Source organism: Ambystoma mexicanum, chromosome 3p (genome assembly GCF_040938575.1).
Source record: "Ambystoma mexicanum isolate Mex_15411 chromosome 3p, UKY_AmexF1_1, whole genome shotgun sequence".
Classification (NCBI taxonomy): domain Eukaryota; kingdom Metazoa; phylum Chordata; class Amphibia; order Caudata; family Ambystomatidae; genus Ambystoma; species Ambystoma mexicanum.
In genome coordinates this window covers 787,436,777-787,463,912 of record NC_090925.1, presented here as the reverse complement: position 1 = coordinate 787,463,912, position 27,136 = coordinate 787,436,777, and the positions used below count along the sequence as shown (strand labels likewise).

Genomic DNA, 27,136 nt, shown 5'->3' with positions numbered 1-27,136 from the left:
AAAATCCGACGAGGATGAGAGGCTTGAGACTGGAGAAGGTTAGAGTAGTAAGAGGACTTGGTGGTTGCAAGACAAGAGTTGTAAAGTGCGTGGTAAGAGAAGTAAGAGGTTTGATTAGAAAGCGAGGGAGTTTTGAGCCAGAGTCTCTCTAATCGCCTGAGAAGGTGTCGCATAGAGCGGAGATGGGAGGTAAGCCAGGGTTGAGAAGGTTTCCGAGTAGGGCGAAAGAGAGAAAGGGGGTAAAGTTGGTCAAGGGCAGTGGAGATAGAAGATGAAAGGGAAGAGAGAGCATCGTCAGCAGAGAGTAATGTAAAGTCTTGGTGAGATGGGAGAGAAGAGCAAGTGTCAATGAAGAGGGTAGCGTCAAAGTCCCGGGGGTCACGACGTGAGTAGATTGGGGGAGATTTTATCATCTTTGTTCCATTGAAAAGCAGCATTAATGTAGTAGCATCCCCATCACATCTGTACCCTTCCAAGGAAATAATCAGGAGGGAATCCCCAAGAGCGAAATTACTCTAAATGTGAACCTGAAGACCACTTGGAGATCTACAAAGTATTAAAAAGAAAACAGAGTAGTTTGTATAACAGAGGTGGTGAGGTTTGAGGCTGCGTCCATCACCAGACCGCGAGACAGAACAGCAGCAGCTGAAGGGGCTCGGACCACGTCAGCATTGATCCCTTTTCATTGCCCTTAAACTTCACAGCATATGTCATGAAGGAAATCTTCACAAACCCCGGGGAAGACGACAGGGACAGGTTTGCCAGCCCACTATCCTGCTTTTTCAGGTTAATTTCAAAATGTCCGCCAGACAGGTCAGTTCTACAGTAGACAAGGTGCAGGGCTCACCCACTGTGGTCACTTCAAACTCTGGATTCTCCAGCGAGGAGCTGTTTCGGACAAAGGTCCCCAGGACTTCTCCCAGCTTGATCCATGGCTTCGTCTCTGGTGCAAAGGCACTGGACAGGGCGGGGGCATTGACCTGGAGAAACCAAACAAAAAAAACAAGTGAATTATCATACATTTAGCTGAGGGGTGAGGGGGAAGCTCAGGACGGGGGGAGGGGGGCAGAAAGGAGATTTATTAACAGACACAAATGGCGAGTGCTCCATCATGTAGCAACCCTTAGCACCTACATACATGCTTTCTCTATTAAAGGGTAGGGCTTTGCTGTGAGGGGCTAGCTACAATCTTACTATTATGCAGTTTGCAGGATAAATTGGAAACCCAGATATGTTATTTATAACACGCACAATACCCAGAGGTTTCTAGGCGCGGACCCAGGGATCGAACCTGTGGTGCTCCGTGTTGTCTTGCTTCCAAGGCGAGCATGTTGCCCCCGAGCTATCCTCCCAAGACTAGATAGGTCTCTCCACTTGTACAGGGATCAAGATTTAGTGCAAAGGAAGGAGACAAGGGGGCTGTGGGAGGCTTTGGTACTAGTTGAGTAATTTATTCTGAGACATCAATTGGCAGCAGCCTTCAATCACTTATATACGCACATTCATTGCAGACTTTTAAAGACAAATGAGAGGAGGGACAGCAAACATTGTAAACTCAAATGAAAATATGTATATATACTATAGCAAACAGCATTTATTGAGGCTTCAAGAATAGAAGGGGGGTTCTAGATTTGCTTTGAAATGAAAGATTATAGATTCTGAGAGACAGTAGGCTGTCTAGTTCCTACAGCGGCTTACCAGACACTCGTGCTTAATATATGTGCCAGTGACATAAGCGGTGAAGCAGTTGTGAACAAACCAGGAGCAATATATTGAAGCATTCCTGGGCAAGTTGCAAAGAGGGATACTGTGAGGGCACTGCCCCGTTGCCCCATTGGTGTTCTTTTTTTAGTCATTCGAGTAGAAACACGCTGGGACTTTGGATTGCAGGTTTCATTATTAAAAAAATAATAAATACATAAATAAAAAAAGTGGGGGGAAAATACACTTGTTACTACACATCTTAAAGCATGTGCATGGTTGCACTCAAACTCTTCTGAAGCCCCTACTGGGAACAGGCCCCTGTCCATGTAAAAAGAATTTCAGCAACAGGCGAGGTTTACTGCAGGGTCGAAATAACCCATAGGTTTGAAACAATAAACAATGACAGTTTGAAAACGGGTGTCTTTTAAACTAACCAGGGAGTCTGTGTGTGGTACCGTTAAGGAATGGTTGGGGTGCGTTACATCCAAAGGCGATTCACGCCAAGAGGGCATGTCCTTGGTACTAGGTCATGGGGACACCCGCAGTTAGGTCGTGTATGCATGTAGCACTCTGGGGTTTCTACGCCACTAGCGCAATCCGGAAGTAATCGGATGGTGTACACAGAGAACTTCCTGCAGCACTTGGAGCCAATGAGATCCTGTGAGAGATGAAGATAGTTCAGTGGATTCGGTGGTTGGGCACTAGGACCCAGAGGGGGAGCATCCAGGGATCAGACACAGATGTGAATGCCACAGAGTACGGATATTTAAACACAACCTCAGCCAGATATTAGGGGCGCTCATAAAGACTTGTGGAACAAGTGAGAAAGGGATACATTACAGACACTATGGATGCACTTTGTTATGGATCATTTATGGATGCCTGTAAATTACTCTGTTTTTAAATAATAAAGGGAGAAGAGAAAGGGATACATTTCACCAGCATTTGCTCACACAACAACCATTGTACATGCACTCACAGGTGCATGTGGGGTAACCTATACGCTGTGCTATCTTGTGCTGAGCCGTGTGTTCTGGTTAGGGGAGTGTTCAATGTATGTGAATGTAGAGGAGCTGTGTACGAAGAGTTATTTTCATACTGCTGTGGTGGCAGTGGGTAAATCGCTGCACGTTACGTAAAGCGTATTTAGGTACACATCACCATTATAATAGTTTAAAACGCCAAGCCTGGTTGAACATAAAGGCAAATTCTCACCCCGCCCAGTGCAAAAACCAGACCGATTATGATCAACGAAACAATTTAAACTCAGCACCAAAAGAGGTCAGAGTAGGCGGCCAGGTCTAATGATGCCAGAGTCCTGCCCCTAGCACCTACTTCATGCAACTCCTGCATTTTCCTTCGTCTCCAGCGACAAGCCTGATATTATGAGGTAGTCCGAAAAAAAGAAAGAAAAAAAATACTAAAAAGAAGCTGCAAACTAGTATCTTAGACATTAGTTTACACCCTTTTCATACAAGGGAAGATACCACAGACTTGAAGGAATTTTGGGAGAAGCAGCAGCTATGTCCACAGCTTGACCTGCTCCTTACCATGTCCTGACAGTTGCCCATAAACTAAGTCCAATGCTTAATGTTTACAGACTGCCTGGGTCACAGGCGAAGTGGCAAAGAATGTTCATTTTGTGAGGAAAAGCAATGGGGGCCTCAGTGTACAAGGCCTGCAGTCTTGAGCTAATGTAGGAACTTCCAGAAAAAGCAAATATTACACACCTTTAACAAATGTGTTGCACCAATAATTGGTTATAGGCTCAAATTCAGTGCATAATCCTGCTATGTAGCGGTTGGACTCAGGATATGCATTGTGTTAAGTCACAAAACATGGGCAGGTTTTTAATCACTGTGGGGGGGATGGCCCGAAGGCTTCAAATTCTACATACAAACTATTTTCAGATTGTGATCAGATGGAGTTGTCGGATTCTGGCAGGAGGATCAAAAACCGGCATCAAGCCGTAAAACTACTGTTACAGGTAGGTTATGTGTTCCTTCTGCATTGTAAATCTGTTTCAGAACCGCATGCTGCATACACATCTCAAGCGGTGTTATTCTGGGAGCATACAGCATGTAATAACTACATGCATGCGTAGGCAGTCAAACATCTCCACGAAACAAATCCTGCAATTTAGGTACTGTGAGAAACCAGAGGGCGTTCTCACAAGTAGTCCCGGGGGATCCGTTGCTCAGGTGACCAGGGAAGGGCCATTGCTCTTGGATCCCAACCCTAGGGGCGGACAAGCGATGGAGGTTCACCTGGGCAGGGGGTCCTTGGGGAGAGCGTCCAAAGTCAAGACATGGTATTCCCCCCGTTCCTTGCCCCAATCCATCCTGACCTTCCCTCAAGAAAAGAGAAGAAAAACATCTTAGACATCTAGGGAGTCCAAACCCTTTCACAACCCTTGACCTCCTTTCTCTGTCATCAAAACCCAGAGGATACGCTGTAAACGCACCTGCCCATGCCTCCCGGTTATTCCCCTACAGTAAACAAAGGGAATTGCCCTGGACATCTACAAATCATGCTGGGTGTGTGTTAGGGAGAATTCTCATAAATGGCTGATTTCCCTTGCCTAATTAGTCCCTCAGCAGCTTTGCTGGATTTCTAGGATTTATTTTTTTCACCTGGTAAGAGTGTGAGCCTTTTTTCCCCACTCTTACATGTGTTTTGCCATGTGTGTTTTTACCATTTTGTGTGTTGGTGAGGCTCCAGAGCCCAACTACTCCATGAGCACCTTCAGTGCAGTGACACAGGGTTGTCTTTGAGACTTCCCACTGACTCCATTTTTCTGGGGCTGGCTACTGTCCCCCAGAAACATTTAAAGTTGCCGTTAACTTTATGTGGTCACTTTAAACCACAGACCCAGTGCACCCCATATTTCATGGAGTATTGGAAAGGGTTAACTCTTATCCCTTTTTGTCTTTGCCTCTTGGAGCATTGTTTCGCTCCCTTAACATTAAGACTTGTCTGGTGGCAGTGGTAACTACCCTAACTTTTCTACCGAGATTAATTTATATAAACGTGGTAATGTTTTAGGCTATTATATTAGCCTCGAACATAAACCCTGCTTGACCAAATACATTTTATTTTTGTTCCAGCTGGGTTTATTAGTCATTTCTTTTTGTTAAAGTCTTTCTGGCGTTTTTCTCTGCGTGCCAAACCGGGGATGACTCCTTTGTTCACTGTCTTTTTCGTGGGCTTCTGCACAGAAGCCCTCCTTAAGGCGCCTGAAAGTCTGGGTAGGCAGGATGTGAGGGAGAGGTCTTTGGAACCCTGCCATGGGTTCCCTTGGTAACTCAAGTCGCACTCCTGTCTGATTGGCTAAGTGGGCTGCCCTTGCCAGGACAGCCACCCTGCTGTGCGATTGACAGCCAGGCTGTATGAATGGGGGAAAACTGCATAAAAAGCAGGTCTCTGGGACTGGAAAGGCACAGTTGCCACTGGAACGAAAGAACCAACGAGGAACTGGAAGAAGAGGACCGCTACCACGACTGAACTGCCCCATGAAGCCCTGCTGCAGGTCTGAATCTCCGAATCCGATGACAGAGAAGATCCTCCAGGAAACTTCTTCCATTGAGCTGGTGGGACCAACCAGTTCGCCCAAACTGCAAGCCAGGACCCCTCCTCTGGTCGAATTCGCTGTACAAAGCTACAGTGGGCCGGATAGCCAGGAAGATTGGACCCTGCTTGGGTTTTAAGGAGTGCACCTTTTATTCGTTTTGCTCTGCTGCTGGCTTCTCCCCTTGGTGGCGCAGGACCCTCCAGTCTTCCTACTTCGTGTCAGTCGGACAGTCGCTTCAGGAACCGTGAGCCTGTAGGAACCACCAGGAACGTCCGCCTCAGCTACAGCTCCCTCTCCCTCTCCGTTTTAAAGGTACTGCGCAAATCCGGTTGTCCGTTTCAACCGCGGTGAAAGCGTTTGAAATCTTTTGCCAATCCGAGGGCTTGTCCTCTTCTCTTTGAACTAACTTTTCTACCAACTAACCTCGTCTGGAATCTGTGCCCCAAACTTTATTGCGAACTACCGTGAACCTTTTGTTTTAGGGGTACTGGTTAGCCCTTAAGGCTATGATGAATACAGAATGGAATCTGTCTGCTCATTTAGGTCTATGGTAAATAACTACTACATCCCCCATCAAGATAGTGGGAACCCCATCTCGCTTTGCAGACATTCTTTGACACCCAGTGAAGCCTAGACTGGCTAGTGGCAGGAGTACCTTAATTTATCCACTTTTGGGTGCTCTTCTGTGTCCCATTTGTTACTTAGCGCATGGCAGCCTTTTGTGCATTATGGTCCTCCAAATAGCTGGCCATAAAGACGGACCTTGTCCCAAAATGTCTCCCAAGCATAAGAAGGAAACCGCCATATATGGTCATTCGTCTTCAGAGGTTCTGTCCAGAGCCCGGGAAGGCTCTTTGTGCCACTGCAACGGATATCGTCTTGGTGAAAGACTGCATAAGTCCCCAATACAAAAAAAAAAAAAACCTTGCATGAGTCATGGCTGTCCGTAATTGTGCAGCAACTTAGTTTAAATGTATCATGTATCTCAAATTGACCGGCCGCAGTCCAGAATTTTGTCATCAGGAGGTGATCTAGAGCTGTTCTGCCGTCGTCAACTAGAGCCAAGTATCCAAACACAAAGAGGTCACAGTAGGACTTTTGCTGGAACCGCCATTGTCCAAGCTCATCATCGCAAGACCTAGCTGTGCTATGCAGGATTCTCGACAAGATAGATCTTCCCTTGAACTGTTGGGCCTAACCATTTCCAGGTCCTGCATCACAGAGCTCACCCTCCTGATCTCTGAGGAGTTGTGGTCCAGGAATCCAAATGCAGCATCTGAAGTGGAGACTTCCACTGTCGCTGGGGTCTCATCCAGCCTGGCTCTGTAAATCATGCAGTGCCTCCTGATCATGAGATTGGGACTCTGCTGCCGTCCGGCCCTTCTGGTGATCCTTTGCTCTTTTGCATTCAGACCCTGTGCATGGTCACTTCCATTTTGCTGTGCCTTTGATGTCCTGGGGTTCCTCCAACATTGCGAGGGATTGCAGATGCCTGCCTGAGCTTCATCCAAGTCCAGCCAGGTGGTGATCCATTACTGGAGGGTTAATGACAGACTGGAAGCGCCGGAGCAAGCGGTCATAGTGGTCAACAGAGGTCCACTCTGCTCATGTGACCCCTGGACTTCCAACGTCGGAACCAACAGTGAGAGTAGTTGTCCCCAAACAATCATCCTGGCTCGCCTGGGGTCATTGCCTGTCTTGATCAGGGTTCAACGGGCTGGATAGCTTTGATACCTCCCTGGTCCTTATTTATTCCAATGGGTGTAAAATCCTTGCTCGAAGCTGGTTTTTCTTGGCTTTCAGCTGTGGAAACTGAGCCCGAGCATCCTGAGCCTGGGGTCACCCTAGATGACCAGGATAGGTAGTTGCCCCTTCGCTACATGAAAGCTTATGAATTGATTGTACTGGCTAAAGAGCTATTGCAAATTTGAGCCCCATTGATTCCTATGGAAGAACTTTGAAATACTTCCAAAACTTACCTTGACAATTCTGTTCCTACAATAGGGCTTGGTCTCATTAAAAAGTAGTATTGTGTGTACATGTGTATTTATTGACACCAAACTTGTATTACCTTTGATGTAATGCACATATTTGTATAAGTATTTTTGCACGCACCTGGTGTTTGATAAGCTCTTCTGTTTGTTAATTATACTTTAAAAACAAATCACTGATCTCCTTGGGCTCAGCTTAACTGGTTGTCCTCATTAACAAGGAAGCCAAGTTCAGACATTTAGTTCATTGCAGGTCCAAGAAGGTTGCCTTCACAGAGCCCTACAACAGTACTGGCTTTGAAAAACCTCTTTAAAGTACAGCCAGGGAAGACCTTTTTGGGATACATGGTTAGTCAGATGGGCTGAACCTCTAATCAATCCTTTGTAACTTTTAATTTTGACATAGTCTGCTTCATATTATCAATATTCTTTCTGCTTGGTGCTGCATTGGTGATTCAGTTGCAAGATGAGCTATGCAGAGTCATTGCCAATTGGATGTTGTACGGAACACGTGAGGCTCAGAGGGACAGCCTTTCATCATTCACTGAGTTGGCCACATATACTAAGCGATTAGAGATCTGCGGTGCTCTCGTACTTGTGGTCCTAGGCAAAAAAAGCAAGAAAAAGTCCCGTCAACGGGACATGAAGCGAGGAAATGGAAACAGAAGCTGTTGTGGAAAGGGATTAAGGTTTGAGGTGAGAAGGCGAATAAAGGGAGAAAAGGTCTTCGCAAGTGGTGGAGGAAGGACAAGTAGGTACTCACAGCTCCCACTAGCGCCTTGCCTTTCACCAGGTCAACAATCTGCTCTGCAATGTCTTCTCCACAGCGGTTCTGGGCCTCCCGGGTGCTGGCACCCAAGTGGGGGCAGCTGATCACATTGGGGTGGTTCACCAAGGCCCGGTCACGAGGAGGCTCCTGTCAAAGGAAATAAAGTGAAATGTTAGATTAACAAAACGACAAGGTAAATGTGGAGGGTGAAGGGCCTATGAACAAAGCACAGAAAGGGAAATGTTGCCGAGTGATGAGGGACAGAGGAGGTTAGACAACAACAAAAGAAGAGGTGGGTGAAACCAAGTGGAGGACAGCAAGATTCAAAGAACCCCAGGGTTGGCCAAGAGGGAAAAGCGAGAGACGGGACGAGGTCTAAGGTAGCTGGGCAGAGACCAATGCAAGTCTGGTTAACCTGGCACCAATAGTTAGTGGTGCCAAATCTTAACAAAAATGAACCAACGGGTAAGAGTCGGGCTAGACAGTAACAGTAGAAGGACTTAGTCGGAGGGAAATAGCAAGCCAGCAATGACACTAAAAATACTTGCCCTGCAGTCAGGAGCAAATGACTGCTGGACATGGGATACTCTAGAAAAACAAACAGTGATTGCACTTGTATCAAACTTTTCATAATTTTAACCTAACATCGTGAATCTACTGGCATTTTGCGGAGGGGCTTGCTGGCATATATGATCTTCCCTCAATGGAACCTGAACAAATTGTGAAAAAGTTTCCACACAAGACTGTCTGGAGCCCAGCGGCACACTCAAAAGTGGAACCTAATTGCTCAAATACATCAACAGAAAGGTTTTCACCAATCACGACAAACACAGTAGAAATATGCATTTAATAAACAAAAAAGGTCATCTCAATTGTAAGTTGATCTGCCAGAGTAGAAATAAAGTTTACAAATGTTGCATATAATTGCACAGTCATAATGCAGAATGTTTCAACATGAAGGGAAGTCGGGCACCAGATTTTGTAAATCCCCATTCCCATGGAGTCCCATAGGAGTGGGGAGACGGAAGCACCGGCATTGTTGCGAACAGTGCCAGTGCTTCCGTGACGGATCTGCCTACTCGGGCCACTGTGCCCACATTGGTCAAACCTGTCGGGCGCAGCAGCGCCGGCAGGCAGACTCGTAGTGTGACGGAGCAGAAACAAGGGTGCCAGTGAGCTTAATGGCACCCTGGTTTCCAGACCGCCACACTTCTAATGAGGCCCACAGTCATTTTAGTAACAGCATAAACTGTAACGTCTGACTGAGGGTCAAAGGAATCCTACGCGTTTCGGGACTAGTGTTCCATCTTCAGGGTGAAAGACCCTCAACATTTACTAAATTATAACCAAAGAGTATAATCAAAAGCTAAATCAGCAGATCTGAAGTCAACGATTTGGAGACATTGTTCAGTATTCACAACCAACATTAGAAAGGACATCAGCTTTCCCAGGACAATCTTTAACAAAGTAAAGCAGAGAACACAAGCACAGGTCTCTTGGACAGGTAGAGAAAGCCTACATATCGAAAGAGAAGCTAGTGCGAGTAAGGTCATCAAGACAAAATAGTCTTAGAAACACCCACTGCAGACAGATCGGTGCCATGATACACCTGATCATAGTGTGAATCCACCTCAAGATCAGTCATAAGGTATCAAATTGTTCAAAGACTGCAAAACTGTAAGAGAAGTCATTGAGAGCAACCCATAAAGAGAAGGCAGCCAGTTCACCCGATGTGGCCAAAGGACATTGCAATGCACCCAATAGCACCTCAAAGCCACCCCAAGTAAATAAGAGGTGGGTGCTTAATCAGGACATGCACGCAGGGAAAAAAAAAAAAAAAAGGTGTAACTCGTATACTGGCAAAGCGCCATCTTTAAGAGTGGAGTAGTAGTACGAGATAAACACGTTCAATGATAAGTCACCATACCAGGGGTCAACAAAACCAAAAAAAAAAAAAAAATTCCTAACGGGTACATAACGCTTAAATCAAAATGCTTGCCTAGTGTAGAGAAGCCCCTCCATGCTCACACCAGATAAAATACAACCCCACTAGGGAAAAAGACTCAGCAAACCTCTTGCAAGGAGAGCAAGGTTTATTTCCATAAAAAAACCAAGACAAAGAACTCTGCTGCCACGGAGTGCTCTGACGAAAACAGTATATGGAGCAAATTATAAAGGCACAAAGCGTCAGAAGTGACATACATTCCATAGGTTACAGACCCAAATGGCTGGTTGGTGCGCCCCTATACATATATCAGGAATTACAATTAATAGAAAATTACAAATACGATTTTAACGAATAAAAACAATGAAAAAATACAGAATTCAAAAATATATAAATATGTGGGGGTGGGGTAAGGGGTTAAATCTGTTGGGGAGGGGTTAGGGTGTGTGTGGGACTTCAAACATGGGAAAACTGGGGGCTTGAAAAACCCAAAATTCAGTTGTTTCTTTTGTTATTTTGGGTTTGGTAAAAATGAATTTATTATTTATTCATTAAAATCACATTCATCCATAGATCGCCTGCCCCCTAAGAGATGCCAGGCCATTGGTCCCAAATCCTCCGGTCTGTCTTCTTCCAAATGGGGTTCTTCTTTGCAGGGCATCGGGGCACAAGGTTTCTTATTGGCATTTATAAGTATAAAACATAACATTCCCTATCTGTGCCCTAATGTGCACCTGGTACTGCAGACATGGGCGCAGAGGATACATTTGAGGTCATGCTAACTTACAAAACCCAGCCCCAATCCCAGACGCATCTGTGCCGTCCCAAATCTTCCCACCCTGGTTTTATGTTTGTTACTTGCCGCCCCCCACCCCCTCCCCCCCGGGCACCTCAAGGCACAAATCACAGGGGTCCTAGACATTGTGAATGTATCTTTCTGCTGTAATCTCCCTGATTGGCGATCCAACAGTTTTATGGTCGGTGGTCTGGAGCTGGCTGGTACCTTGGCATGCTGGGGTCTTGGACAAAGGCATCTCAGCGCTATAACTTAGGGTTTGGACTGATGCAGGTTGGAGGCTCGTGCTCTCCTTCTCGTGAAACTGTTCACAGGGAGCTCTCTGCCCCCTCATGGCCTTGCAAGGGACATTCTTTCTGGCTTACAAGTGCTAATGATATAAGACGTTTATGAAACTCCGTGGGTTTGGCCTTTCTCACTGCTGCCCAGACTGCAACCCAACCCAGCATTCACATGAGCATCTCTATGTTCCGTGCCGGTTATACTGTCGATTTCATGATGGCTGCTATTCCATTTCAAGATGGCTGCTATTTTCTAAGATAGCATTTCATTCCTACTGCAGTCTACACCCAATTATATTCTAACATACCCATAATGCAGCTCCCAACGACACCCCCCCCCCCCTATAACCTCCCCAGGCATCTAGAACACAGTCTTTGGCATCTGCCGCATTTGGAACCTCCTGGGGGCCTGGGACGATTGTCCCCACTTACCAACACTAGAAATCATACTGCCATACCAAGAATGGTGCACAATAAGACAAATACCATATAGAAAATAAGAGCAAGGACTCAGACAATCCTATACTGTACACCCAGCATGCTGAGGGTGAAGAAGAGTTTTGTTTATCAAAGAGACAATATCAAAGAAAAAGGGAGTATAAACGGGGCGCAATGTCCAATACTGTTAAGTGCGTAATTGATGGTGGAAATCACCATACACTAGAGTGGAGAAATAATTGAACGCAGAACAGAAAATCTCCCATCTTGTGCATAATTAAAATCATGACACCTTAAAGAGCTTGTCCAACAGTACCGAAAAGTCTCCCAGAAAAATAAAAAAAACACAGAATAAGAATCAAGATTAAAACTAGAAAATACAATTGACATAAAATAAACATTTTTTTCTAGCCGCAGCATATATACATTCCTGGTGGACAGAGGCGTTGCTAGGGGAGTTGGGGGGCTTAAGGCGGATATAGGCCATGGTCCTTTCGTTGCATCCCCGGATAGAATCTCAGGCGCTACAACCAAAAGGCTAGCTAGCCCCAGTCCTGACAGTTCCTGACATCAGCGTAGCGCTGGGTCTTTTTCAGACCTAGGAATACCCCTGCTGGTGAAACTTCGTACCCAGATGGTTACCGCAGTAACCGACCTTGCAAGATGCCAACCAGAAGTGTCATGTCACTAGTTAAATCAAAGTACAGTTAGATTAAGGAAAATTTCATCAAAATCCACATTTATCCCTTTAGGGTGTAGTGCAGAAAGTGCATCGATCCAAAAGACCTCCTGCTGGTGTAGCAATCTTCGTACATTACCGCCTCTTCTCTTGACTGCTCACTTGCTCCAAGATGACGAATTGAAGCTGTGCAATAGCGTGCAGCTTTTTCTTAAAATGTACCGCTACTAGAGAGCGCAGATTGTGTGCGGATCTGAGACTTATGCTCAGTCCATTGTCGTTTAGCTTTCCTAGTGGTTAATCCTGCATAGTATACCCCACACAGGCACCTCAATGAATGCACAACATTAGAGGAATCACAAGGACAGCATGATTTCAAATTGATTTTCTGACCAATATAGGAATGGTAATTGGAGGGCCCCTTCATCAGGTTATTGCAATGTTGACAAGCATGGCAAGGAAAGGGCCAACCTTTTAGACGTCACTTTGTCATAGCATTCAGTATGCATCAACATATTCCAGATGGAGGATTTGTTCTTATAAGCAAAGATAGGCAAATCTGAAAATAGATCTGTTGTGATCCTGACATGCCAAAATGTTTGAGCAAGAGTGTGCTGCTTCACTCCGGACTGTCTTGTCTCAACATTTTTTCACATGGGATACTCTAGACCAGGTGTTTCAAAGGTTGATTTTGGGTGCCAAAGACTGGAAAAAGAAACAAGACTTTGAGGGGCTCCTATGAGAAATTAACTAAGCACCAAGAGAGATTGCCCTTGGTGGAGGACTAGAATGAGTGCATCCTGAAAAGAGACCGGAGAGACCTATGGGTTTAGGCTGCTTTCCCATATACAATGGAAAGGTAGACTGAAAAAGACTACCTGGTGGGTTGCCGACAGCAATGCCAGCGGTTATGATTAATTCAACACCTTCCAGCCATCACAGTTTAGTTTTGTAAAAACGTACCCAGACAGGAAAGAAATATTGCATCCTGGAGGGCCAACCTTTGATAATCTCTTCTGGCAATACTTTTAAAGTGGCATTTGACAGCAATGAGATGGCTGCTGGTTACATGACCAGGCCCTGCTGCTCTGCCCCCCGCCAGTTGGCCCGCCTTCCAGTCAACTACTTAAGGACTCCAGGCCAGCTCCAGGCAGACAACATTGAGGAGGTTGGTCATGTGACCAGGCCCTCCCAGTCAGCTGCTCTGCCCACCACCCATTTGACCAGTCATGCTTAGGTGTCCCCATCGCTGGCATCCTCCGCAAAAGACGGACAAAGACAAGGACCGCACCAGTTTCTGTTCAGGGCCATTAGGGCCAAGGGCAAGAAACTCTATTCCGCATTTCACCTACAAAGTAGTCACTACACAACTGTTCACCAAAATATATCACCACATCTCCCTTTCTCCATGACCCATCTGCACCCTTGCTAGGGTTCCAACAGCCAAGGACCGTGGGGAGCCCTGCCAAGCTACCTTAGTGAATCCCAGCAATATTACCCTTGCCCCATCCAACAGCCACACATTCCGTCCCGTCATGCTGATCAAGGACTAAGATCGCCAACCTCATCTAAAATAACCTTGATGCCCTCTTCATCGTGGAAGCAGTTTACCCCATCCTCTCTTCATGTCTTCAATGTCCTCGTATTCCGCTGGCAACTGCATCCAACATGTCGCCCAACAAGGAAGGGCAGGGGGTGGAGTGGCAATCATCCACAGGAGCAATTGGCAATGCCACATCATCCCCTCTCCACAAGTTTAAATCACTTGCCCGCCAGTTCCCTCTATAACAAAGAATCCATCACCTTCCACCTCATCTACAGACCGCCTCACAGTAGTGACTTTTTCATGAGTCTCCCGCCGACAACCATCCTCAAAGCTCGCTATTTGCATTGATTGGATTGATGAAACTTAAGAAAATTGTCCTCTACCCCACGCACAACAAAAGCTACACCCTAGACCTAATCTTTACATCATGCCCCACATCACCTGTGCAGAATCTATTCACACGACTGGTCTGACCATGCTGCCATCCCACTGCCGATCACCCACTCAACCACAGCCCACAAAGATCAGGCTAACCGCTGCCTCACTCAACGCCCGTCATTCAGAACCTTTCCAGTCAATGAGCTAGAAGCAAACTTCTCCGACTTCGCCACCACAGGGAATCCCTCAGCACTCTTAGAATTTATTCAGAGGATGCCCACTCAAAAGAATGCAACCCACAACCAAAACACCATGCCTCGCCACAAGAAAGACAGAATGGACAACAGAAATAACAAGGACACGCCAACCGCGTGGGAAGGTGCAGACCAGCAAAATCCCATAACTCTGAGAAAATGGGTAAAGAACAGGCCAGACGGCCTGAGGACACATACTAATAGCACAGCAAAGGTAGACTACATTGCTCACTACCTCTGTACATACGACTGCTTGGTAAGCAAAGGCAGACCAACAACAACAATAAACCGACAGGCAATAAGCGTTACCAATACAGACACCACTGATAAGCTAAACGTAACATGACAATTGATAAACAACCCCAACACGGACTACACGGAGGATAATACCCCAACCAGAATCAGGGACAAACTGGAATCCATTACCCTCCACACGCCCTACATCACCAAAGACTGGAACAACAGACGGGTACCAGGACAATTAACTGGTCTGAATGAACCAAAACTAACCAAACCTACCATCAACCTTATCAGTCTACTCGACGAAGAGACATACCACCAAATAACCCCACCTCCCGATAGGTACAACCAGCAGAGAACCACCAGCAACGGAATCTCAACCGACAAACACCGAACCGAGCCAACAATACAAACAACCCGAAAGGAAAATTAAACCAACTACATTGCAGCCTTCTCAACATTAGATCGATGGCAAAACACTCCATGACCTTCCTAGACGTGCTCCTTCTTACAGAAACCTGGTTATCGGACAACTACAAAGCCTTCGCAAATGAAGCCATACCGACAACTTTAAACTAATAAATGCCAACAGAGAAAACAGAAGGAGGCGGAAACGCAATCATACAAAGATCCGAGCACCTCAACTCATCACAACTGACGTAGAAGACTGAGTTCTATCTTGATGAGGAGGGATTCACAATGACCAAACCAACATAGTATTCCTCTTGATCTACAAACCAGCATCTTACAGCCGCAACTTCGCAACCAAACTAGTGTACGCGGCTGCCGTTTTATCAACCTATCCACGACACCCTACTCATACGGGAGGAAGCATAGCTCAGGGGCAAGACATTTGTCTTGGAAGCAAGACAACGCAGCACAAAACAGGTTGGAATCCTGATCCCGGCGCTTAGAAACCACTTGCTGGTATTAAGTGCATTATAGAAGAACAATTATATAATGGGAGACTTCAACATCTGGTTCGGAAACTAAAACCAACCCACAGCAAATCACTCTGCGCTCGCCTGGAAACGTTGCATTGCAAGCATATAGTAAACGGATCCACCTACAATGCCGGACACATCCTGGATGCAATTTTCTTCAGAGAAGGACTATGCGCATCTGCGCCACCTAGACCGATGGTATAGAGCGACCATTACTTGATACCATTCTACATCACATCCCAAACCCACCTTACGGCTGGACAGGAAATACTCAATGCCAGCAAGAAAGGAAACTGGAAGAAACTAAACCTAGAAGCCCCAACAAACCTTCTAGACTCTACCCTCCCAAGCAGAACAGAACCCACTGAAACAACCGTAGACACAGCAGAAAACACTAAACAGCTGGATCACCAAGGCCCTAGACCAGCTGGCACCAGTAAAAACATTCAAAGCAACACCAAAAAAAAAAAAAAAAAAAGCCAGTATAATGGTTCAGGCAAGAACTGAAAGAACTAAAAACAACCAACTGCAAAATGAAAATATTTAAAAATAAAAATGGAAAACACCACAACCATCAAGACAAAATGACATACCAAAGACAGCTAAAATATGCTGGACCACAGACACCGGACGAAACAAACTTACAGCAAAACTAGCCTGCCTAGAACCAATCACAGAAGAAACCTTTGCCACACTGATCAAGGACACCAACCTTGCCGGATCCCCAAGGTACCCCTGCCCCACTGACATCTTTAAAGGAATCCTCAACCCTAGAACCCCAGCAGCTCACTTCCAGAACCTAATGAATCTATCACTCAAAAAATAAATAGTACTGTCCGCCTTCAAATCAGAATACATCAAACCACTGATAAAAAAGGAATCAGAACACGCAGAAGACCTGAGCAACTACAGACCTATTATCCAACCTGCCCTACCCGGCAAAGATCCTGGAGAACCATGTATACAAGATCCCACTGAAATACGTCAAAACAGATGGAATACTTGACCGGTCACAAGTTGGCTTCAGACCAATGAGAGGAACAGAATCAGCACTCCTATCAATATAGGACGATCTGAAAATAAACGCAGACGATGGCCAATTGGCCCTCATACTACTGGACATATCAGCAGCCTTTGTCACAATCAGCCAGGCAGCACTAATAAAAAGATTCAATAGGGACCCTGACAACTGGCCCCAGATACTCTTGATCCTGTACTCCAGAGTGTGCTGAGCACGCGTGACACCAGCCTCCTGGCAGCAGTCGGTACTAATCCTGGTTTACAAGAAGGGTGTCTGAACTGCAATTACCAATTATCGGCTGCTGTCAATGCTTGATGTCACAGGAAAGATCTTCACCTCTATGGTACTAAAAGAACTATAGTCATGGGCTGTTAACAAGGTTCTTAACTTTGGTGCAGACTGGCTTCCGCTCAGCATCGGGCACGTCAAACATCAGAGTCTTGGACCATCTTATCCAGACAACTCGGAGCCGAAGGAATTTTTGCGTTTGATCACGTGAACAGGGACATTCTATGGGCTAAGCTTCGGGCCCTAAAATGCCCCGACTGGATCATACATATCTTAGTGCCAGAGTTCGACTGGATCATGGTGGTGGAGTTACGGACCCAATTCCCATTAATATGGGAGTAAAGCAAGGATGTGTCGCGGCCCACCTACTACATAACTTGTATATAGCTGATCTCCTCCCACGTCTGCTTGGGGTAGCAAACTGCCCACCAAGGATTGGAGAACTTCCCTTGGTGGGTATGTTGTATGTGGACGATCTGGTCTTGTTTTACTGCACTTTTAAAGGCATGAAGATCTTGCTTAATGAGATCTCCAAGTATGCCCTTGAACTGGGCTCGACTATCAATCTTGAAAAGAACAGCATTAAGTGGTCACCAGGAATACAGTAAATAAGATCAGGATGGACACTACGATTGGTACCATCGATTACGTTGTGTCCTATCCATACCTGGGCTTGGAAATCAGTGCTTGTGCTGATTAAGAGTTCATAACGTTCAACAAAATCAGAAGAGCAAACAGCTTATACTTCGGGCGCGTACATTTGCTGCAGGACACGCAGGCTTTATCCTGCTCTACAAGCAATGCTTCCATCGCTGCTCTACAGGCAGGACTGGAGGGACTCTTCTGGCGTGCTGTGCTGGGTTTGGGACCCTCCTGTTCGATGGAATATCTCTGCCTCAAACTCGGTCTTACATCTCTGGGGGCATGGCGAGCCGTGCTAGAGGATGTTTCCATCTAAAGACTCTTTCTAACCCAGTTTGTGAGCCATTGGCAGCAGTGGGCAAGAACCATGAAAGGAAAGAATATACAGGGGTTCCAACTTTTGAACACTCAAAGAGCAGCTTTTCAAAGAGATACGTTGGCGTCCCAATTTGGTTGGAGGCACCCCACTTGTCCACTTAAAGAAAGCTTTTGAAAAAAAAAAGAAAAAGTGGGACTAGTATCACAATGATACCCACCTGGCTACATTAAAAGGATATCATGCAGTATCGCGTGTGGTCCACCTTTACAGGAAAACCCAGCCTTATTTGCTACTATGCCCGGCTATAAGGACATTTATGCTGAAACTCCATACTAACAAACTATCAGTACGATCGATAACAGGACCACGAACCAGTCTCTTGCCTGAGAACAGATAATGCTGTATCTGTGTTGTACATAAGCCAGAAACTGCTATGCACGGCCTTACTCAGTGTGCCAAGTTGGGATAGATATATATGTATATATATCTATGACTGACCTGGGCAGCTTAGTGCATAGCTACGAGGCAATTCTTACTGACCCCTTTTGGGATTATTGCCTAAACGCAGATCACATCGCCATGCAAATTGCACTATCGCGTGTGGTGCCATGTACGAACTCTGCTGGTTGATTGAGGAGATCCACTTTTGGGTACCCTAGTTAGACAACTGCGAGGGAAGTATGACGTTAAGTTAGTGACTGGGCTGAGATGTATGACATTAAGAGCGAGTGGACAATGACATGTTGATATTACAATGTGAGGAATTTAAAGGAGTCTGCAGTGTTACCATTCAGATGGTATGTCAAAAATAGATGACCATGAAATTTAAATTGGAGTTTATTTGGTTCGTTTGTTGCTCCGTTTAGAGAGATTGATAATAATTAGTGTGAACATTGTGAATTTGAAATGTTTTTTAAATATATTGATTGGCACTGTCATTCGAGCACTTCGCTGATACACTTTGATAACTATCGATGAGAAATTGGTATGAGCTTGGATGCAAATTTGAATATGACCTAATAATGCTTATTTGTACATGTATATGCATATGTATTTTACATTTTCTTTTAGATTGCGAGTAGTGATGGTTTGATTTCATTCTATGTAAATTGGTTTGTGTAAAGTTCTTGAGTGAACTAAATCACAATAAAGTTTTATTATAAAAGGATTTTAGATGCCAGTTCCTCCTGGTTCCTAACCTATCCTATCCGTCTCTAACCTAGCCAGCCCCTTTTCTTCCAGAGCCACTTGAGCGCCTGGAGACTGCTCCTGGGTGGTAGCAGTGCACAGTATAAATCAACATACCAAAACAATTTGGCTATGAAATTTGTAAAAGCTCATGCCATCCTAATAAAATTACATGTAAAGAAAAGAAACAGCCACACTAGGACCACACCATTTGCCCCATGGTACATCCCTGAACTCACCTCGAGCAAACATACAATCAGGTGCCTAGAGTAACGGTGGTGCAAAAACCGTAACACTGGAGATTACACTAACCTCAAATCTGTGCGCCAACCATAGGCTTCCAGTCACCGACATCAAAGCTGCTTACTGTTCCACCACTATCTCTGCAGCCTCTAATAGGAAGAAAGCCCACTTCGAAGTAGTATGGCACTGTACCAAATCCTTGCTCGACCCGAAATGCCAGGAACTCAGAAAAATGCAAAGCAATCAAAATCTTTTAAAAATCTGACAGATCATGGAGTCAACCTCGAGATAGCGTTCCCTCCCTCCCCCCACTGCACCACACAATTCTGAGTTCCCTGCTGGACCGAATTCTCTCCTCCAGACCGCCTACAAACGCATGCCTCCATCAGGCAGATCTCCGACAAAATCATTACAGCCTCAATCATTAAATAATTGACATGCCCATCGCTCAATGCACTCAGCAGCATTAATGCCTCACTCACTGTACGGTCATTCCCGGACATTCAAGACGGGTCTCATGTGACCACTTTTGAAAAAATTACCCTAGACCCAGGCAACCTGGACAACTACTGAACCTCCCATTTATCAGCAAAATCTTTGAAAAAGTAGTACTTCCAAAACTACTCGCTAGAATCTAACTACACTTCCTAAAAACGACCATCGGTCGGGGTTCCAACCCCAGTGTAGAATCCAGGTGGTGGCCGAGCAATCATGGATGGGGCGACTCAGGTCTCCTCGCCCTCCTTGACCTCTCTGCTGCAATTGTCACTGATCACTGTGTCCTCTTCTCCTTCACAGGCAGGATGGGATTCACTGCACTGCTTTCCCTCTTACTTTTCGGGCGGATACCAGACAGTCTCGAGGAAAACGTTGCATGCTAACCAATACCCCCCTCTTTGTCATTTCCAAGGATCCATCCTCCGACTGATCATTTTTTACATTTACTTGGAGCCTCTGGGCACTCTCCTCAAACATCCCCACTATAGTTAGCCACCAAGGTGAGTATAATACTCAGTTGTACATGAGAGTAAAAATCCCACAGGACATCAGTCGACTGACTATCTAGCCAGCCTCCAGTCCTGGATGTGGACTACCTTCCTCAAACCTAACCTATCCAAGACCGTATTCATCTTCATCGGACCCTACTAAACAACTCTTTCAACTAGGATTTGCTCCCAGAAGGATTTGATCCTCAACTCTCAAATTCAGTAAAATCGTTAGGGCTTCACCAACAACAGCAGACTGTCCTTGCAGAAACACATAGCCAAGATGGCCCAAACGGCCTAGCTCCAAATCCTCTTTGCAAAATCAAACCCTTCCTCCTGCTGAAGGACTTCTGCGCCATAGTTCAGGCCCTTTGTCCAGCACATCGATGGTGGGTGGGGGAAGAGGGAATGCCCTACTGATGGGGCTCCCAGTCACTCACTTCGCTCCCCTAAAAATCAGTACACCGCGCTGCAACACCGCTTATTACAGGTTCACACAAATGTGACTGAATCACCCCAATCCTACAAAAACCACATTGGCTAAATCTTCAGGTTAGGACACTATTCAAGACTGTATGCATCATCTACAAAACAGTGAACAGCACACCAGTGTATCTGGCGGCTAAGCTCCATATATATGGTGGCACATGCTCCTTGGGCAGCCAATCGACCGAATGGCTCGAATCACAAATCGACCGCTAAGAAAGGACCTTCAACCAATCCTTCACATGTCACGCACCCAACCTCTGAACGCAATCCAGTATTGGCTCGGAATGCCCCCACAATTCTCCAATTTTACAAATCTCTCAAAATATGACCTTTTCATCAACACATGTCCCGGGACTAATCCAGATAGATGCATAGACTGCAACTCGCAGTACTGTAATACTATCAAAAGAGGTCAGCCGAAATGCTGGTGCAGCGCTCGGCTGCGCTCAAGCTAGCTGTGCTTTAAAGAAATTACAAAAAATTAAACTGGTGTCTAAGGAACCAAGGCTGGGACTTTTATCCTGTTGTTGGAGTTTGGAGACCGCATCTAATGCATCAGAATGGATGCAGGTCTACAACAAATTGACTGACTAGAAATTCATTTAATGAATTCGTAACCAAGGGAACCACTACCCGGAGAGATAAAGCGTCCCTCAGCCTTCTGGATATACCCTGCACTCCATTTCTTTCCCATCCACGCTTGATTTTCGCTGTTGCTCTTCTCCGTGGCCTTCAGCCCAATAACAATACATCTGGGTTGCCTATTTTCACGTTTTCCTAAACAGTGCATTATTGACTATTGACGGCCCCACCCTCCTGGCTGAAAGGCTGGCTTCTACAGTTCAGAGCATTCATTTACCAAACATTACACTGCTGTGTTCTTTCCTTGGCTGCCTGAAGCCGGCCACATGGGAAATACACAATCTTGGCTCTTTTAGAAACAAATGCTGCCAAGTCAGACTCGCACATAGAAGACCCCCCCCTCCCCCCACCCCCCATCAGCCTACAGTAGACACGGGTCAGCTGAGCAGCTGCTAAGCACATCCATGTCTGCACGGTGGTGTCAGAGGCGGCTTTATTTGCAATAGAAAGAATGGATTATATACAATTCTCCCCCCCCCCCCCAAACTCTGAGAGCATCCTAGGCCCACTGGACCGATATGTGGGATACAATGCAGTAAATGGGTAATTCCGTCATATGCGCGTCCCTGGCAAACGTGTGAACAGTGCATTGTATCATTTCCCTCCGAAAATAACGTTACTTTGTTTCAAGGAGATGCGAGTCGCAGAGCTGCAAGACAATGCCCGGATTCAGTCACACACTGAAACGCTGCAGCCCCTGCCCCAGCAAGTGTTCCAGGGCTGGCTCACACACACACTCCCTGTGCCTCCAGTGCTTGGGCCACCCTGCACACAGGAGTCATCTGCACACTGTTCAATGCACATTTTAGCTCTATTTTTATTTATTTGTAATCAGTTCATAATTGAACTTGTATAAAATCAATTAAATATATATTTACATCTGTACAAACTCAAATATAATATACAGTGCATGATATACAGCATATAATACAGTACATACAAAAACAATATTCACATACAGTATTTGAGTCAATATATTCCTAATTTAAAACGATTCCATTTTGATTCGGATTTCGTTTTTAATATATCTAAAATTAATAAAACTGTTACTTGTTTAAAATGTATTTGGGGCACAGTAGAGTGATACTCTTATTACACCAATGCTACCACAGTATCTAGAATACTCTCTCAACCCTGCAACAGAGACGAGAGAAGACACTGGCCCAAAGAGAACATTGGACGGACACTGAGCAAATACAGTGGGCGCCCGGGCAAGGTCCATAAAAAGGGGAGGATTTAACTCTACTGGAAGCAAGAACACTGGACCATAACTAAATGGCCACAGGAGAAGAGATCCTCAGACCTGGAAGAAATTACTCTTCATGTGAATCGCTAGCAGCAGGTTAAAGGGTCGCATGTTCAATGAACACTGATTAAGCAGGATCCCCTGTAAACTAACTAGTAGTAAGAAATGTGTAAACATCGCACTGCCATTGCCAAACCTTGGGCTTTGCATGCACCAATGCAGATCTGCACTCCTGACCCACCTCTGTGAAGACATCCAGGCCGGCCCCACCGCACTGCCCAGACTCCAGCGCCCGCAGCAAGGCCGCCTCGTCAATGATGCCACCACGAGCACAATTCACAACCTGCACACCCCTTCTGCACTTGGCAAAGGTCTCGTCGTTCAGTAAACCTGGGAAGAAACACAAAGGGAGAGGGCGGGTTAGGTCTCACCATCATGAGGGCAAATGCAAGAGCAACAAGCCGCTTTCACAAGACTGAAAGCAGCTTCACAGGTCGCACAATCGCAGGATCAGGTGGTAGATTAGAACTGCAAGGCACATCGAGTCTGCACCATTTCCCCAACTGTGCTCAAAATGAAGACCTTAATTAGTCTCGAGCTTTACTGAAGCATCCAGTACGCGAGAGCATTCCATTCTTTACAGTTCATCGAACATAGCTTCCTGGCCCTGCCAGGAGGGCAGACATGGCCAGTAACGGCCCACCAGCCCGAGCTAAGGTAGGCCCGAGTGAAGGGAGGGCCTCCGCTAGGTCTGTGGGCCTTTACCGGCCATGTCCACTGGGCTGGCAGGGCATAAAGATATTTGCACCCCAGCGTTCATACGGGTGCAAATGGCTTTCATAATTTTTCATAGAGCGATCCACGCTGCTTGCACAACCGATCTCCCGATAAAAAAAGGAGGAGCTCTGGGACCGAAGCACAATGGTGGTCCTACACGTAAGTGGAGGGGTGCGGAGGGGAATCAGATAATTATTTTGGGAGGTGGGGGAGCAACGAAGAGAGGCTATATGTTGCCTCCAGCATTGGAAAAAAAAAAAGGAAAAAAGCACTGTCCGGGGTAGGGCCTTGGGTGGTTGGGAGAGCGGGCAGGGATTGTGTATTCTCACCCTCTGTTCCAGCCACCTGATTGGCTGAGCGCCCTTCACCGGCTGCAAATGTTTTGTGAACTTGCCCCAACGCTCCAATCACAAGAATGTCAACCACACCACATTGATGGTCCCCAACGAGTGTGCAACTTGCATAGGAGTGCTACATCCTTAAGGGATGTGGGTCTTGGAGGTGAATATATAGCTATAGCCACTAAGTGATGCTGCGGAGCGTGTGGCGCATTCAATTTAATGGTCTATTGTACCACCACTAGTATCACCATCAATGGCAATGACAACATACGCCCTTGTACTGGCTTCTGCAATCTTAATTGCTAACAGGGAGCTAGAACCCAGTCTTGCTTAATGCCCACCAGTCTTCCTAACCAAACTTTTTCAAATCGTCATTGAGTTTGATGTTTACCAAACAAATGCCTCTAGGACTGACTTCTGTTCAGAATGGGTTGGTTCATGCATTTTATATCGTTTAAAATGTAGTACACTTTCTTATAATAATGTGAATTTATTGCTCGTCAGGGTGTCGGTCACAAGCAATGACGCAAGGATGCGGACTTTCTCAAAGTCCTGAAAGGAGGCTGCTGCGGAATGTGGTTGCTTCTCCAAATAGGCAGTACTTACCTGTGGTGGATGGCAGGAGTGGCGTGTGCACAGTGATGTAATCGCAGAGTGGCCAGATCTCTTCCAGGGTGAATTGCTGGACCCCAAAGGTGGCAGTGACTTCTGGTGGAATGATAGGGTCGTAACCTATGGTCTAAAGACACAACACGTCAAGGTTCCAGAGAGAAGGTCCATCAAGCATGGCCAGTTAAGGTTGCGGTGAACAGCAACCGCTGGCATAAGCATCATTGCGTCTGAACATGGCGGACACATTCCCATGCTGAACATCCTGGTTAAGATGTACAAATATGACTCATGCTTCATCTTTGGCAGACCCAGAATCTCAACAAGTCCTCACCTCAGACAGACTCGCCATCTCCGGAAAAAGTTGCTTTGGCCACATCAAGCTTCCAATCATTTCCTACATAACACCCAACCTAGAACCCCAACGCTTCCTCAGCCGAGTCTGATTAAGTACCTCCCAGATCCATCACCTCAAAATTCGTACATTTTTTTAGATACATTCCCGTGAATTTCTGAGTTGGGCGAGCAGTGGCTAATAAACAAACACATTGCTTCATTACAACCCTGGCGGTAGCCGTGCCTATCACACAGGCACGGCAGCTGCAGGAGTTGCATTTTTTTTCCAGGCCCTGGCAATGGGGACGTACAGGGCCATTCCGACCTTGGCGGACCCTGTATGTCCCCATTGCCAGGGGCCGGAATCCATTATGCCCCATTCCCACTGAGCCAAAAAGGGCTCAATGGGAATGGGGAGGTCGGATGCACCGGCACGGTTTATAACAGTGCCGGTGCAACCGACATGCTGTGCTCGCGGGTGCCTTTCGGCCCGCCAGGTCCAACCTGGCAGGCAGAAAGGCACACGCGAGCACAGCATGTCGGATGCACCGGCACGGTTTATAACAGTGCCGGTGCATTCGACATGCTGTGCTCGCGGGTGCCTTTCGGCCCGCCAGGTCCAACCTGGCAGGCAGAAAGGCACACGCGAGCACAACTCTTAGTTTGCCGGTCCGGGAACTATGGTACCAGCAAGCTTACCGGTATGGTAGTTCCCAGACAGGCATTGCCCCTGCAGGAAATCAAATTGATGCCAACCCCCAGTGCCCCACGGCCAACAGAAATGAAGGCGAGACCCCATCAGGGAAGAGAAGCATCAACTTGCAGAAATGTGGCACCCCCGGTTGGAAGCCTCGTGTAGCCTTCTGCTTAAAAGGATGCTAGTAGTATAGAAGGCGCAAAGGAGGGGGGGTTGTACAGGAATAAGCTGCAGCGTGCTTTTTAGATCAAGGGAATCTGAACACGTTAATCAATGCTGGGTTTTGGGGTGGGAGGTTAGGCAAGTCAGGGGACATGTTTTGATGGCATTAACCTTTGGAGGGCAAACGGTTACAAAATGTTTAATCTTGCAGTTAAAAAAAATGTGGTCGCCTTATTAAAAAATAGAAAATGTATTGCAGAACATACTGTCAATGTGTTGTATCCTCTGCAATTCTCAATAACAAAGATTCCGGATAGATTGAGACTTCAGGCTTGGATTGAGTCAACTCTGCAACACTAAAGTACAGAGCCATGTGTCCCTGCGTCCTGTGGCATCACAGTGTCTGCGCTCTCCTCTACTCACTACCGGTTTAGCCACGTATGCAATCAAGTACTTCTTGAATTTGGTTTCTGATTTTGCCGCATTCACTTTTAATGAATTAGTTTTATGCATATCAACTTCCTTATGCTATTCCAGAGGAGACACTAAATGGGGCTTTGTGGGTTCTGCAATATGCTTGCCATCTCCATTGCTTGTATATCTCAGAGAGGAGGTGGCGTGGCCTAGTGTCCAAGAGGGAGATGTGGTAGAGTGGCTAAACCAGTAGTGGGCAGCCTGCGGCCCACCAGATGTGCTGGCCTATGGCTATCGCATCAGGAACAATGGGCCAACCCAGTATATTTGCAGATGTTTGTGAGATCCGGGACCGAGGTCTTTTCATCCTCTCTCCCGGATTCAACTTCCTTGTGGAGCAGTACTACCACCTCTATGGAAAGTAATGCAGGGTACCAATGCGCCCCATGGCCCTCCTCTATATTCTTTTCAGTGTACTACCCAGTACAACGCTGCGAGGCTCGCGGCAGCCTATTTGTAACCACTGTTATGTGCACTGCTAGGTCTACCATATAGTGGGTATACAGCGATTATACCGAAATACAAATTACGAGAAAGGATTGAATTTTGGGACTAAAGTATGGGGGTGGGGTAAGGGATATAAGGGGTGGTGGGGTAATAAAGCTAGGGAAACGGGGCTTGGGGGGCACTCCTCCCCAAAAAAAAAAAAAAAAAAAAAAAAAAAGAACATTCGAAATGTTTTCATTAAATTTTAATTCACTAAAAAAGTTTGTTATTAATGTATTCATTATAAACACATAGAACCATAGATTGTTATCGCAAGGTAGCCATTTTCCCCACAATGGGGGCAAAGACTGTTTCACGCCTTGCACTTGTTGTTCGGTCTTTGGTGGCTGGGGTCGGAAAGGGACATATGGTCATGCATTCTCTCAGGCTTCTTCCCTGGGGAAAATACCAGCGGTGGACTGGCCTACATGGAACTCTGAAGATTTCCTGGTAGGCTTCTGCACCCTGGGCCTCTTGTGTGGTAACATTTTGTTTACAAATTTTCTCATGGGAAAAGGGATGGGATTGCTGAAAATGTGTAATATGGGGCCACTTTAAACATTATTTTCAGGGCATCTTTTGGTTCCCAGTCCACCCCTGGAAAATGCCAGCAGGAGTGAACCATTTGTATCTATATAAAGAGGCTCTCTGACC

General features: G+C 46.1%; 1 protein-coding gene across 1 annotated transcript in view; it reads right to left on the bottom strand.

Annotated features, from left to right (window-relative positions):
- The window catches only part of PHGDH (phosphoglycerate dehydrogenase), a 172,420-nt gene that overhangs the window by 40,247 nt on the left and 105,037 nt on the right, over window positions 1–27,136 (bottom strand). Inside the window, exons 6-9 of the mRNA XM_069651768.1 lie at window positions 24,325–24,457; window positions 22,842–22,990; window positions 8,030–8,182; window positions 848–980 (exon numbers count right to left, since the gene is read on the bottom strand). Of these exons, the coding sequence (XP_069507869.1) occupies window positions 848–980; window positions 8,030–8,182; window positions 22,842–22,990; window positions 24,325–24,457 (568 nt within the window). The remainder of the gene's footprint in view (window positions 1–847; window positions 981–8,029; window positions 8,183–22,841; window positions 22,991–24,324; window positions 24,458–27,136) is intronic.